The sequence below is a fragment of the Chiloscyllium plagiosum genome, unplaced genomic scaffold (assembly GCF_037043375.1).
Source record: "Chiloscyllium plagiosum isolate Xiang-an unplaced genomic scaffold, Cpla_swu_hap1 HiC_scaffold_32, whole genome shotgun sequence".
Classification (NCBI taxonomy): Eukaryota; Metazoa; Chordata; class Chondrichthyes; order Orectolobiformes; family Hemiscylliidae; genus Chiloscyllium; species Chiloscyllium plagiosum.
The window spans coordinates 37,352,538-37,368,935 of NW_028270170.1; the positions used below are offsets into that span (position 1 = coordinate 37,352,538).

At 41.2% G+C, this 16,398-nt stretch overlaps 1 protein-coding gene across 5 annotated transcripts in view; it reads right to left on the minus strand.

Annotated features, from left to right (window-relative positions):
* The window catches only part of fmnl1a (formin-like 1a), a 264,044-nt gene that overhangs the window by 159,605 nt on the left and 88,041 nt on the right, over positions 1-16,398 (minus strand). For all 5 annotated transcript variants that reach the window (XR_015752517.1, XM_087977926.1, XM_087977925.1 and 2 more), the window contains exon 2: positions 12,749-12,832. Coding sequence is in view for 4 of the 5 variants with exons in the window: in XM_087977926.1 (XP_087834052.1) it covers positions 12,749-12,832 (84 nt within the window). In the remaining variant the exon portion in view is untranslated. The remainder of the gene's footprint in view (positions 1-12,748; positions 12,833-16,398) is intronic.

Below are 16,398 nucleotides of genomic sequence, written 5' to 3' on the forward strand. Positions count from 1 at the left end.
TGCGGAGCTCAGGCCTTTCTGAACCTTTGGAGCTGAGAAAAGCATTAATAATAACCACAACTAACCAATTATTGTATCAAATTGAAAAAGATAGGGTAACCTTTCCATTTCAATGATGACTGGCTGTCAATCAATGAGACATGTCCTTAGATTTTTGTTTCGATGTTCAAAAGCAATGTGGCTTTTCCTAAGGTAAAACACATCTGTAGGTTTGATTCATTGTCCAATACATGATAGGACATTTTCTTAGTGTATTTCTCAACAGTTTTGATGCATTTTGGTACTTTCTCTATTGAAAAAAGTACTCTAATACATGGCAATGCTTACACAATGATAGTAAATGCAATCTTCAATTGCAGGTCAGAACACTCTATGAGCTATTCAATAAAATAAACAATTGCAATATAATACACTATCCCAATAGTGACATTTGAAGGTGTCAAAACATTGTACACTTACCTCTTAGAATGTCATAGCAGACTTTGCCCAGTGGTTCTCAACTCTTCAAGGAGGTACTTAAAGCTAGTACCTGCACAACAAAGCACTGTGCAGGAAGTAATTCTTCCCTAATCCTCACATTGGGGGCTCAGCACTTGGAAATGGTGTGTGTACATGTTGCAAACAAGTCCTTTATGATGGATGAGAAAGCCGCATGCAAATAGCATGGGTTTGGGAAGGTGCAAGGAATTGTTTTCTGGATGGCAAAAATAAACAATGTATTTTGAATTCCAATTCCAGCCTGCATGAGCAGACAAAAATTATTCCTACTGTCTGCTTGCCCTCAACTCCCTCAATAGCAGTCAAAGTTTATCTCTATTTGTCTTATTAATTATTTTGAAGATCCTAAAAGAATCTCAATTACATCACCCCTTAATCTTCCCTCATCCAGGGAATACAGTCTAACATATGTCATAAACCCTCATCCTAAATTCTTCGAATATTGTTAATATTTCAGTGAACCTACTCGGAATTCCTTACATGTCCTTTTCAAGCCTGGAGCTGTTCAAAGTATTCCAAATGTGATTTAACAAGACCTTTCATAACTGTAGTAAATCCATCCCTTTATATTCCATACTCTAACTCTAAAGGCTATCATCCCATTAGTTTTTCCCATTGTTTTTTGAAGCTAATTACAATATTTTAGAGATCTGTGAACTTCAACCCTTAACTCTCTTTGAATCTCTGTGGTTTCTGACTTTTCAACTCTAAAAAGATACTTGGATTTACATCTTTTTGGTTCCAAAGGTGAATAGCCAGGAGTTGAACCCATGGCTGAACATCATTGGTCTGAGATACCCTAATAAGTTTCACATAGTTTTCTTTGATCACACTTCTTTAAGGTGCTTGGGGAAGATTTATTCCACTAAGTGCTGTGTAAATTCAGATTGTTGTAAAACGGTTAATTGTATTTTATATTCTGCATTTCCTTCCTTTTAACTTACTTACCAATGTTCTTCTCAACACCAGTTTCTTGCTGTGGGGCAGTTCAACAAATGTCACGCATACCCTGCCAATCCAGTGGCCATTCAGCTTATACATGCTCCTGATAGTGGGCAGCATCTCAGCTAAACCTGGGCCAGTGCTTATTCAACATCTACGCATGATCACTGTCCCATTTCACCACCAAAATGTGGGCAATTAGAGTACCTTCAGGTCAAACGGGAGGCCTTTCTGATCTTACATTCAGTGATCTCCGGCTCTCTGTTCTACAAAAGAACACCGCAGTTTGCCAACTCCTTTGTTGTTGCAGAATGATGTACCAGATACAGTAAAGAGGCGCACAAATTGAGAGGTGATGTATCAGGAAAACCAGCAGTACATCAAAGCAAAGCAAATGACAACAGTCAGCAAAGATAAAAATAAATGTGCCAGGTCCACACCTCACCCAGGCCCACAAGAAGGGAATGCTAAACATAAAAAAAAAACCTACGGATGCTGGAAATTTGAAAGTGGATCACTGGATCTGAAGTGTTGACTCTGCTTTCTCTCCACAGATGCTGCCGGACCTACTGGGTTTCCCCAGCTATTTCTGTTTTTGCCACAAACAGTGAAGTTGGTTTGAACAAAATCATCCATTGCGCATCAGGCAGGTTAATGTTTGGTCTTCAAATGGCAGGATGATGGTGAAGGCAAAGGAGAACAATCTCACACTTTCATTGCTTACTGCATTCCTTTGCCTCAGAGTGGCTGCTGGGGTCTGTGTGAAATACTTAACCATACATGGTGCTTTACCATAAGTGCAGTGTCTGGCATTAACGATTTATAGGTGTATGAATGAAGGTAGCTGATCAATATAAGTAGGAAACAAAATTGAAATACTGGCCTTGATATTAGTCCTTAACAGGGAAGAGTTGGGGTCAGGGGAATGGAGAGTATGGTAAAAAACAGAGATTGTATCCCTAATGCAATGTATTCATGTTCATTACTGTTTTCAATAGTATAAATGTCTTGCCTCAGACAGGGTAGATGATCTGTCCACATATTTAAACCAGTGCAGAATGTAAAATACAAATAACTGTTTTATGACAACCCGAATTTGCACAGTGCTTATTATGGAATAAATCTTCCCTAACCGCTCCATAGAGGTGTGCTCAAAGAAAAGAAGGGAATCTGATTTAAAATGGACACGGGTGCATAGCGACTGTGAAAGGGAGATGGAAGATGGCGACTCCGGTGGGTCAGGAGGAGCTGGCCTGCTCCTCAAGGAATTCCTTTCCTTTTGAAAGCTACTCTTCAATTTTCTTTCTCCACCTCATACAAAAATGACCAGAGCATCTACATCGATTCTTTCTCTGCATCCACACTCACTAACCAGACACACTTTGCAAAAGCACAGTGAGGCCGGACCTGTTGAACATATTATAATCAGAGAGGTCGTTAGATTCCCGATTGACGTCAGGACTCAGAGAAAAAAAAGAAGAGACAGGCATGGTTCCCAATCTTCACGTCTGCCATCACGGTCATTCTCTCCCCTGTCTCTAGTCACTGCCCCCACCCCACACTTGTACCATTTTGTCATTTAGACAGGTACATGGATAGGAGAGGTGTGGAGGGATATGGACAATTCACAGGCAATTGGGACTAGCTTAAATTGTGAAAACTGGGTGCCATGGACAAATTGGGCAGAAGGGCCTATGTCCATGCCAGAGATCTCTAAGACTTTATAACTCGCTCCCAGACCTGACTTGCAGTCTCCCATGCTGTCCATTTGCGAAGGTCTATCCTAAACCACTGTCATCTTCCACTGCTGGTTTACCCAGTTGTGGCAATGGTATGCCAACTGCTGGACAGGAAGCAGAAGAAAAAGGTTTTTTAACATTCCTAGTAGTACATTGGCCAGGAGTTCCCTACACTCTCCTGTCCACGGAGATACAAGGGTTAGGAGTTAGTTCATAAACTCACACAGAAGGGGACACCCTCAGGTTTGATCTCAGGTCAGCACTGTATCATTCTTCACACTGTCTTTATAACAGGAGGTCAGAGGCAGCCAGGCCCCCTTGCTCCAGGTCACCTTTATCCGGCCTCTATAAAAGGGCCAAGCAAACAGAGGTGCCCATTTAGGGGAGAGTGAGAAACCCAGCCGTGGCGCCTGTTACAGTCAACCGGCCTCCTGTCACTCAAAGCCTTGAGTCAGACACGACAAAGTAACTGTTTTAGTGAGAATATTACCGGGTGTTTCCTTGTGTCAAAATATGTAAGTCTGCAACTTCATTAGAAGGAGGACAGAAATTGCAAGAATGAACATTTATTGGAAATCAATGGCCTTATGTTAATACAACAATAACCAACAGACACAAAAACTCTGTGGTAATGTTACTGTGGCATAATACAGCAAATAGTGAGGCCATTCCCTATCTCCACACGGTTTCCATGTAGCTTTGTGCTTCAAGTGTTCAATTTTCAATGATTCACGACCCAAACTGTGCTACACTGAGAGAGACTGCGATTCTGCTACTGACAACAAATCTAAGTTGACCGTGGAATAACCTTACTAATGTGCAGAATATGTGGGCACATTGAAGCACAGAATATGGGGTTGAGCTCTTTGAAATTCCACTATCAATCAGGTGAATATTCTTCTCTGATGTTAGCACAGCAAAGAGGCACCCGACAAATGGTACCTAATGCATGCCAATAAAGTGTTTGTCAGTGGAGCAGTTTGGACCAAGTGTCATTTCTGTCAAGCTTTATGGAATGTTTCTCTCCGCTTGGCCTAGCAAGTCCTCTCACCGCATCTTACCAACCTTGGCTCATTAGTTGCCTGCCCTACCTCTCTTCTCTTTTGATTCTGGATCCAATCTACCCTGTGCCATACCGAAACAACATGCCACTGCTGGGATATCCTGGAATGGACCAGCATCCCTTGCATCAGCACCCACTTTAAAAGACTGAACATGAACCCTGACCTAAGGTTACCCTCCTTGACTTGATCGAGTACTGCAGCTAACCAGGTCAAACTTCCTGGCTTTATATCAGTGTTAAATGACTGCAGTACTGGAATTTGCAAACTCCAACAGAGGGACGAGGCAAGGCTGGAATGCTGAGAGAATTCAGGTTGGGTCAAATTGGATAAGTGCTAAGGGAACACTGGAAATGCTGCCTGGTTCAGTCCATGAGCTCAATGCTAAGCATTGCTGCAGCTTTGCAGCGGTAGTTGCATCCAGAAGTACAGCACTGCAGTACAGAAGCATGCTGCAGATGAACCGAAGATGTGCCCTGAGGATTGTTAGAGGTTAGTGTATGTCAGATTCCAATGTCCATGGATAAGGGGTGAATGTAGCCAATGCCCAGAGCATGCTCCGAGATGCTGATGCCCTGTCAGAAACCTGGGAACTTCACAGTCAAGGGAAGTCGCCAGGTACCTGCTTTGACCTCCATGTTCAGAATTCTTGGCGTCTAGTTTGTCTGGGGCAGTGGTACAATAGAACCCTGATTATTAATTCGACAAAATGTGTGGTTAATAAGGTTGTTCACAACAATAATCCCCCTCAACAAACACCTCATTACTCAAAAGAGAGAAACTAGTCTCAACATCCAGAATGTAGTTAAAAGATGCAGCAAAATATCCCTGACATTGAGATAGGCCTTGCCAGACTTCTCTCACTATTCTGTAACTTTCCACACCACAGCCCATGTCATTCAAAATTGTGTTAATTTTTAAAATACTTCACGGTATATTGTGCTAACATTAATTAATTATGGCCCTTTGTTTCATATTTTCATTAATTTGTTCAAGAGTTCAACTTTATTCTAATTGTTATTAGAACTGGTTTTATTTGATGAGGGTGTGGCTGGCTAGGCCAATATTTATTGTCCATTCCTAATTGCCCTTGTAAAGATGGAAGGGATGAGGGAGAAGGAGTTGGGGTTCTGCAGGATTTCACAATATGTTATTGGGTTCCTTAACCAAACAAAAGATCCAAAACCATTGCTATAAATAATATTTCAAAATAACACTGAACAGTGGAGCTGCCACTTTCCAACAGTAATGGGAGAGTGGAATACACTGCCCTATGAATGACTAACCCAATCAACTAGACCATCACTTTCCACTAGAAAGCTACATTAACTATCCACATCCTGGCAGCTGAGATGCTGGAAGCCAAGAGAAGAGCGCAGCCATTTGGTAAGTATGTGTTGGTTAACCGCAGTCATCTTGCGGATAACCAGAGCACACGAAACAGGCACCTCCATTATCTTGCTCCTTACAAGATGTAAATGCAACCCTGCTAACCCGTCAGGGAACACTAAAAACTTCAGATGCCAAAAATTTCAGCAACTGTTGATTGATTGTGGCAATCACAATGATGTCAAAATGGTGCAGAGTTCTCATCCAATTTAACCTTCAGGAGTTGAGGAGACACGAAGCACAATCCAGACAAATCTATAGCCGTGTACGTTTCACTCTCAAAGAGCTGCAGTTGCCTAAGAGAAAGAATGATACAGTACAGGGGTAGGCCATTTGGCTCATTAGGCCTGTGTCAACTCTTTGAATGAGGTCACCAATTAGCCCCACCTTCCTGCTAACCCCACAACCATGTCATTTTCTTCCCCTTTACTACTAATCCACTTGCCTCTTGAAAGTTAGTTTTCAAACGGCTTTCACGAACCCATGCACAAAATAATTAGAAGGTAAACATGCACTCTTCCCTACACTGTTACAGTTAGTAACCATCTCTACACAGCAATGGTGTACTGAGTCAACAGGTGATTCAGTGGTTAGCACTGCTGCCTCACAGCGCCAGGGACCCAGGTTCAAATCCAGCCTCGGACAACTGTCTGTATGAAGTTTGCACATTCTCCCCGTGTCTGTGTGGGTTTGCTCTGGTTTCCTGCCACAGTCCAAGGATATGTACGTTAGGTGGATTAGCTGTGGGAAATGCAGGTTTAAAGCGTGGGTTTGGGTGGAATGCTCTCTGGAAGGTTGGTGTGGCTTCAAATAGACCACACTGTAGGAGTTCTATGATTCTGTGAGCCTTGACCTACGGGACATATTCTAATGAAAAGGCAGTTCACTTTCCAACTGAATTCAGGGTTACAGCCATGACTCACAATTTGGAATTCCCCTGAATCAATAATCACTCCTACTTGTGTTAAAACTATTGATTGCTGACGATACGCTTCAGTTATACAGGGTGTTTGTGAGACTGCATCTGGGAGTACTGAATGCAATACTGGCCACCGTACTTAAGGAAGGATGTTAATGTGTTGGAAGCAGTTCAGAGAAGGTTTACTGGATTAATACCTGGAATGAATGGATTGCCTCATGCAAAAGTGCTAGAGAGGCCAGGCCTGTATCCTTTGGAGTTAGGAAAAGTCAGAGGTAACTTATTTGAAACACATGGGATCCTGAAGTATTTGAGAAGGATGGATGGCGAAAGGATGATTTCTTTTTAGAAAGAATCTAAAACTAAGGATGATTGTTTAAAAAGGTCACCCATTTAAGCCAGAGTCATGGAAACACTTTATCCCTCAGAGGGTTGGGAGTCTTTAGAATTCCTCAAAAGGCTGTGGAAGCAGAATCTTTCAATATTTTTGAGGTAGATAAATTTCTGATTACCTAGGGAATAATAAATTATTGTGGATATGCAAGAGTGTAGAGTTGGAGGTTAAAATAAGAACAGCTATGATCCTATTGCACAGCAGAGCAGACTCAAAAGACCAACTCTCATTCCTTGATCATATGTTTGCACCTGATGATAACAGTAGGCCCATCTACAATACCTGACTAGTTCTCAGATATTCTCTGTCTTGGCCCAAACCTCAAGAAAAGGCTACCTGCTCAAGGAGAACTGCCAAGGAATTGCTCCCCAAGATAACTCACAAATCCTTCAGAAAAGCGGACAGGAAAATTCCACATTAAATGAAGATCTCCCAAACCTATTCTGATGTCTTTCTATTTCAAGCATCAAGAGAACTGGCTTTGTTTGAGACAATATTTTGGTGCATCTCTGTAATTGTCCCAGCCATGAGTTCGGAACTTGTCATTAAAAGAATCAGAGATAAAATTTGACTGTAAATATTTTTTTGGTTCAGCTGATCCTTGAATAAATTCTCTTTGCTGTTGCTGGGTATGAACATGTGAATTATCATTTGCATTTTCAAATATTAGTTAAGCAGCTACTAAAACCCACAGAGCTGCAGCTGAATAGCAATAATGATCTGATTTCCAAAACAGTGTTATGAGGAGAATATATTAATTCCACCAGCAGGCTTGATGGAATTCTGCAGATGGCAAATGAATAAAAGGTTTGACTGATTTTCTTTTGCAAAAAGTAGAGTGTGTAAAAAAAATTAATAAAGAATAATGAAGTTTGCAAGGGGCTTTTGACATGATGTTGGGCAGAAGGAGGAAGATGTGACTCATTCACGGCCTAGTCTGTTCTGTGCTGTATTGCAGAAAGTGATGATATAAACATAGTCATTTCATTGATACAAAGCTTCTCTATTGCTCCCAGCTGTATGGTTCCAAATACCATTGGCAATGTGGAAATCTGTGCCTCATTTAGGATTCCCAATTGGATCAACAGGACACTCCTTTGTCACCCTGCCATAATCATTCTTAACCTCATTTAAGGGCTTCATGTTTGGAATTTCCACAGACAATGGTTAGGCCACTTTTGAAATACTGTGTTCAGTTCTGGTCCCCCTGCTATAGGAAGGGTGTTGTGAAACTTGAAAGGGTTCAGAAAAGGTTGAGAAGGATGTTGCCAGGTTTGGAGGGTTTGAGCTACAGGGAGAGGCTGAACAGGTTGGGAGCTGTTTTCTCTGAAGTGTCAGAGGCTGAGGGGTGACCTTATGGAGGTTTATAAAATCATGAGGGGCACGGATAGGGTGAACAGCCAAGACCTTTTCCCCAGGATAGGGGAGTCCAAAACTAAAAGGCATAGATTTAAAAGTGAGAGGAGAAGATTTAAAAGGGACCTAAGGGCCAACTTTTTAATACAGAGGGTGATAAGTGTATGGAATGAGCTGTCAGAGGAAGTGGTGGAGGCTGGTACAATTGCAACATTTAAAAGGGATCTAGATGGGTATATGAATAGGAAGGGTGTAGAGGGATATGGGCCAAATGCTACCAAATGGGGCTAGATTAATTTAGAATAGCTGGACGAGTTGGACTGAAGGGTCTGTTTCCGTGCTGTACAGCTTTATGACTTTAAATAGTTTCTGGCGTAGTTCGTTCTGTATTCATAGTTTAGCTCCACCTTTTCAAATCTCTATTTTTTTATTTGACGATACTGACAACTTTTCCTGGAGGCATTAACACTTGGTAGAGGCATGGGTCCTCCAACCCAATTGGCCATTATTGACCAGCAGACTTTGGTGGCAGTTCACATCACAGAGGAATACATGTTATTCTCATCCAATGTCCACACGCTTGGACCTTCTGTGGATGTCACTGGATGATGATACGGCATGGAACTCTATTGATTTCCTGCTCCCTAATCCTGAAGCCAAATTTAATGTTCCTAATGTCATGTGCTGAGATCAACAGACACCAGGGATTGAAATTCCAGATCTAGGAGTCTGAGCTACATGCTTTGAGGAGGGCAGACTTAAAACACAGGGCAACATGTTGCTAAAGAGAGAAAAGTGAAGCATTTAAAAACATTCACAAAGGGTCAAACCAGGGATACAGCCTTAAATAGAGTCCTGAATGATGTCTGTCTGCTAACAGAATAAGGTGAAGATTCATGTCCAAATCAATAACACAGGAAGATATAAAGTCGCAATCCTATCACAGAAGTTTCAGTAAATAAAGAACAGAGCATTTATAGGTTAGTAAACACATTATACCCAATGCCACACAGGACTCTTGTACATTGTATATAAAACAAAAGGATAGTAAAAGAACAGGAGGTATATCAGTGCGACTCAGATTATAGAGTTGAGTATGGAATGCTCCAAGAGTCAATGCTCTGTTCGCCCTCTGACCAGTGGGGTAGTGGTGAGTTGAGGCATTATTGACCATTTAAGGGCCTGGATTGATAGCGGGGCAAGAAAGTCATCTGTGGACATAACGACTGACGTAGGGAGAAGGCTCAAGAAGCCCCGTTAACTCCCTTTCTCACGACCACTCTCACTGCCTCCACTGCTAACTGACTAATAGAAGAGCAAGGTCTACAGATATGGAAAATCCAGAATAAAAGCAAGAGTCTGGAAGATTTCCGCAGGAAAGGCAACATCTGGGTTGGAAGCAGTGTTAATGTTTCAGATCGAGTGATCTTTCACCTGGTGCTAAAGGTCAGTCAACTAGAAATTGGTCAAGTAGAGTACTCAGAGGCATGGATGGGGTGGGTAAGTCACTGTTACCCTTTCCCGCAAGCCTGAAACCATGACCCCCAACTTACGTGGATATTTGGGGCTCATTCTGGGCTATGTGGGACCTCTACAAACAGGAGTTCATTTGAAAAGGTTCCCCACAGTAGGCTATTGCACAAAGTGCAGATGCGTGGGACTGAGGGTGATTTAGAGGTTTGGACCAGAAATTGGCTAGCTTAAAGAAGACAGAGGGTGGTGGCTGACGGGAAATGTTCAGCCTGGAGCTCAGTTACTAGTGGTGTACTGCAAATATCTATTTTGGGGCCACTGCTGTTTTTCATTTCGATAAATGACTTGGATGAGGGTGTAGAAGGATGGGTAAGTAAATTTGCAGATGTCACCAAGGTCAGTAGAGTTGTGGATAGTGCTGAAGGATGCTGTAGGTTACAAAAGGACATAGATAAGCTGCAGAACTGGGCTGACAGGTGGCCAATGGAGTTTAATGCGGAAAAGTCGGGGATGATTCACTTTGGAAGGAGCAACAGGAATGAAGATTACTGGCTCCTGGTAAGATTCTTGGTCGTGTAGTTGAGCAGAGGAATTTCGCTGTCCATGTACATAGATCCCTGAAAGTTGCCACCAGGTTGATAAGAAGGCAGATAGTGTGTTAGCTTTTATTGGTAGAGGGATTTAATTTCAGAGCAGCTTTACAAAACTCTGGTATGGCCGCATTTTGAGTATTGCATATAGCTCTGGTCAACACATTATAGGAAGGGTGGGGAAGGGTTGGAAAGAGTTCAGAGAAGATTTACGAGGATGTTGCCTGGTATGCAGGGAACGTCTTATGAGGAAAGGCTGAGGGACTTGAGACTGTTTTCATTAGAGAGAAGAAGGTGGAGAGGTTACTTAATTGAGACATATAAGGTAATCAGAGCATGAGGGGACATAGCTTTAAATTGAGGTGTGATAGATATAGGACAGATGTCAGAAGTAGTTTCTTTACTCAGAGGGTAGTAAGGAGTGTGGAATGCATTTAAATGATCATTGGATAAACATATGGATGAAAATGGAATAGTGTAGGTTAGTTGGGCTTCAGATTGGTTTCACAGGTCAGCACAACATTGAGGGCTGAAGGGCCTGTACTGCGCTGTAATGTTCTATGTTCCATGAGTGAAAGAGAATGACCTCAAGGACAGGTTGGGGTAGCAGATCAGGCAGACAAGTTGCAGATAGAATTTGCTGCAAAGGAACATGGGGTACTATATCTTGCAAAAATAATGAGCAAAGGAAGTATATTTGAAGGATATGTTATAAGGAGGAAGATGTGAATAGGAATAGAACTTTCTGCTTCTTGAAAAGATTAGATTCCCTACAGTCCACACCGACCCTCTGAAGAGCAACCCACCCATTCCCCTATATTTACCCATGACTAACCCACCTTACACTATGGACAATTTAGCATGGAGAAAGTGAGGACTGCAGATGCTGGAGATCAGAGCTGAAAATGTGTTGCTGGAAAAGCGCAATGGCCAATTCACCTGACTTGCACATCTTTGGACTGTGGGAGGTAACCAGAGCATCCGGAGGAAACCCAGGCAGACAAAAGCAGAACGTGCAAACTCCACACAGACAGTTGTCCAAGCCGATAATCGAACCCTGGTCCCTGGCGCTGTGAGGCAGCAGTGTTAACCACTGAGCCACCGTGCCACCCCAAGATACACCATTTAATCAGACTTTTGTGGAACTGCACATTATCTCTACTTAACCATCTCTTCTCCATATGACTCATTACCCAGACCCAGTAAACATTGATTGGTCTCAATCGTGGAAGCTTCGACTATCCCATCAGCTCCTGCTTTTTTGGGGATGACACTGGGGCTCATTTACCTATTTCGTTGAAAATACCAATGCAGCTGGAAACACAATAAAAAATACCAAAAGCTTTATAAACAGTGGACATAAAGACAAGGGAAAAAGAGGGTAATTCATTTCTACTAGCCAATGGTTTGGCCAGTTAGAACACCCTGTCTACTTCATGTAGATTGAAATATGTGGTATTAATTCACCAGGATATTGCTGGGATAAGAAAGGACAAGATGATAAAGAAATAGATCAAAGAAGATTTCATGAGGATTTAAACAAAAACTCACATCGACTGAATCAACAAATGCCATTCTTTCTGCCTGGAGGATCACAAATTTAATGTTGCAATGTGACAGTGAGAAGAAGATTATGAGGAAAAGTTTTAGGTGGAAAGTTGGTGGAGCAGAGATTGCATTTCCACAGGGAACGGATTAAACAGACAGCAATGTATCTTATAAAGAAAGATGCTACAAGTATTTGAAGGTGAGGGCTGTATAAGGTTTTAGGAAGACAGCAAGGCAGTGGGAATTGTTTGAGATAGTACAATGGCATGATTGGCAGAATGACCACTTTCACACCTCCTGAGCTATCAGTGGAGAAAATTACTTGCTAATTTGGGCTCCTTTGATAATTAAAGTGAATCAGTGATGTGGGATCCTTAGACAATCTTCAACAGAAGAAGTGCTGATAAAAATTTCAAGCAATCTTAAAGAATTGAAGACTGATTGAAATGCTAAGAAAAGCTGACCTTCTAAATCTAAGCAGAGACGAAGTTAATAAACTGTCAGATGTAACTAAATCTCATTCTTCTATTGCTGTCTGTTCAAATCTTCCCTAAATCACATACTATCTCATTTATAAGTATTGCTACAAAACAAGGGATGTTGCAGGCGTTTTCATCTCGGCAAACATTGTCAACAGTTAAAGCAATTTTCTCCTGTGTTAGAAATTGCTGTGATAACTTGCAATTTGGCATTCTTGCATTTGTCCTGATGAGTGCAAGATGATAAGTTTTGACAGCAAATTTGTCTTTTCCACAATATTTAAATTAATCGCTGTTCAGTTGATGTAGTAAGACACTAAGAGATAAATGAAATTCAAGTGAAGATCAATCTCTAGTTACCTGATCGCAGATAAGTTCCCATTTCTTCTCGTTATCGTACTGGCTCAGCAATTTCACCTTATCTGGAGGCAGGTTCATACAATTCTGCAGAGAAAGAGAGGACAGGATTGTTACAATCATAGCTGAGGAACTTGTGAAAAATGAGGGATTCCTGTTCAGAACTGGAACGCCTTTTTGAAGATCATGGAATAAGGCTATCTGCAGAACTTGGGTAAAATCCACAGGCGCTCTGTATACACTCAGTCATTTTAACATCAACAGAGATTTTGTTGAGCTTTATAAGCTGCAAGGAATATGATAACTACCATATTTTGCAGTTCAACACAGAAAAAATGAGTCCTTTAAGCCTACTGCTGCTCCGATTTCTTATATTTCCATTGCTTCAGATGAAATGGGTCAGCATTGATGAGTGGGACCAAAGGGTCTGTTTCCATGCTGTACAACCCCATGACTCTACGATTTTAAATGACAGGATTTGACAGTCTCTGGAGACATTAACACTATTTTTTAGGATTTAAGGCAATTAAGGGATTTTTGGACAGAGCAAAAAGATGTGTTTAAAGTAGATCAGCAATGACCTTTTTAAATGACAGAGAAAGCTTGAGATGACAAATGGCATACACTATTTCTTACATTATGAATAAAGACAGAATTTTTTGAGATATTACTATGTGGCTAAAATTTCAATGAATTCTTTCTTTAAAATTTCATCAAACAGGAGTGTGCAAACTGCAGCCTGAGGCCCATAAATAGCTAATCCAGTCTGCAGACCCCACCTAACTCATCTATTTCTTTTTCACTGGTTTATTCAGTTTAAATAGTGGAAGCCTAGAGATTTGTGACAAAAACTGTTCTTACCGTTCTTCTATAAATTGTAGTCATAATACCAAGAGCAAGTCAGTTGGGGTTTAAATGTTATATGAGTGCTGTGAAGTCTAATCAACACTGGAACAACTCTCAAAAGCCAAATGGTTGGATCTGTACTACTAACTTTGGCTTAGATAGAGTCACAGAGGCATACAGCCCTGGAAACAGGCCCTTCAACCCAAATCATCCATGCTGCCCACGTTTCCTAAACAGAACTTGTCCCATTTGCCTGCGTTCGGCCCATATCCCGCTAAACCTTTCCGACACATGTACCTGTCCAAATGTCTTTTAAAAGTTGTAATTGTACCCTCTTCCACCACTTCCTCTGGCAGCTTGTTAAATACACGCATCACTCTCTGTGTGAGAAAGTTGCCCTTCAAAACCCTTTTAAATCTTTCCTCTCATAACTTAAACCCGTGCCTTCTAGTTTTGGACTCCCCTGCCCTGGGAAAAAGACTTTTGCTATTCACCTCATCTATGACTGTCATGATTTTATAAACCTCTATAATGTTACCCCTCAGCCTCCTACACTCTAGTGAAAAAGGTCCCAGCCTATTTAGCCTTTCCTTATAAATCAAACTCTCCAATCTTGGTAAATCATTTCTGCACTCTTTCCAATTTAACTACACTGAAAACAAAATTTCCAACTACTCAAAACAAAAAGATATTTAAATAAGTAATGTCATTCGTATCGAACAAAGAGATTACTGAGCATTCAGCACCTCACTCTGAGATCTACAGTCATAACAGTCTCATCCTGTTTGATACAAAATGACTCCAAGACTTACTAATGGTATTTTTTTTGGTTTCTGAGAGATGATTATGGAAGACTTTTCTTTATAAAGCTTCTTCTTAAATTGATTTTACTATGTAGGGTATTTTCCATCTTTGAGACTGTTTGACTATACTTCAATGAAAATAATTCCACAAATTCTTCTATTTAATGTCGGGGCCTGTTCTGGGCCCAACTGATGGAGCACTATCTGATAATTGTCTGTTCAGCTTCTTCAAGCTAGGTTTCATTTGACTTAAAGATGTCTGCATGTCTCCCCAGTCTGACAATTGTCTTCGAGGGAAGCAAAGGATTCCAGGTAAAGAAAGAGATTGTGAAATTGTGAAGAGTGGGCAGATGATCTTTGCAAGTGGGCCTCTTAGTTAAGTAAAAGCATATTCATACTCCTTTCTTTTTATCAAAAAGTGAGCAAACATACCCAAAAATGGAACCCTAGGATAATAGTTCTCATAAATTAATGATCATAAAATGAGAGAAGTTAGTGAAAGTTGTGTCTTATGCTGTATTTGTTTTGTTGGGTTTGGCAGGATAGTGTAAAGACATTATTCTCAGGTAAGGCTCCGGGTAAGGCTGATAATCATTACTCCTGACCATTGGCTTGCAAAGGTAGTGGTGAACCTTCTGCAAACCCTGCAACTGATTCTTCAAAATGTAATGAGTGACTCATTAGGTTCCTTGAGAGAGCAAATTGTTGTGAAATTGGAGTCATGTATTTGCCACACCAAGTAAGGATGACATAAAAACATTAGTAACCCAGTTGGGTGTCTACGACAATTTGACAACTCAATGAATACTGTTACAGTTTTTAAAATGAAAATCTTCAGGTATTTGAACAATATCTGAATTACTTGACTGTCCAAGACTGCCTACAGTTCTTCTTAAAACAAATATCAGCGAAGTAGCAGTTTGAACAACATTAAGGTCACTTTTAGACTCTTCTTGTTCCGGATATTTTTGCAAAGATAAATCATAATGAGCCACTGAAAATTAGCAATACGTCCATTCGTTCTCTTGAGCCTGCCCTGCCATTAAATATGACATTCAGCTGATTTTCTGCCTCCTTTACACTTCCTTGTTGTCTCTCACTATCTCTAGATTCTCTGAGAAATCAAAAACCTATTTACCTCAGACTAGAAGACAATCAACAATGAAGAATCCACAGGAGAGACAATCCAAAGATTGAAGTGAAGCTGACAAGCGTGGGCAGAGGGTCTTTGCATATCAACTTGGTGGCTAAGTCTCAACCTTAGATGTTCAACACTTTGTCCTGAGACATAGTCCCTTTTCTAGATTCTCTAGTTAGAGGAATGAACATCTCTGTGTCTACCCTGTCCGACCAGATAACCTCTCACTGTTAGACAACGCAGAGAGCATCGACCCAAGTTACTTCGCCTCTTTTTGTGGGATAACTCTCTCATTCCAAGAATTAATCCCATGAACCTTTGCTGTACCATCTTCACCATAAGTATATTCTTCCATGGGCATGGAGAGTAAACTGTACACAATACCTCAGGCAGGAGGCTGGAAGGACACAGCAGGCCAGGCAGCATCAGGAGGTGGAGAAGTCGATGGTTCAGGTCCTGAAGAAGGGTTACAATCAAAACGTTGACGTCTTCACCTCCTGATGCTGCCTGGCCTGCTGTGTTCTTCCAGCCGCCTGCCTGTCTATTTTGGATTCTAGCATCTGCAATTCTTTTGTCTCCAAATAATACCTCAGGGGCGGGCTCACTGAAGCCCTGCACACTTATGGCAACATTTCTTTCCTCTTGTACTTCAGTGCCCTTGTAACATGCCATTTGCCTTCCTAATTGTTTGCTGTACCCCATATGGCATGCGTACATCGAAGTCTCTCTGCCCAAGAGCATTTAAATGTTTCTAGCCTTTTTTAAAAAAAATTATCAGTTTTTCTATTCATACAATCAAAGAGAATAACCTCATACTTCTCCACATTAGATTCCACCTAATTACTCACTGATCTATCAGTCTCTGT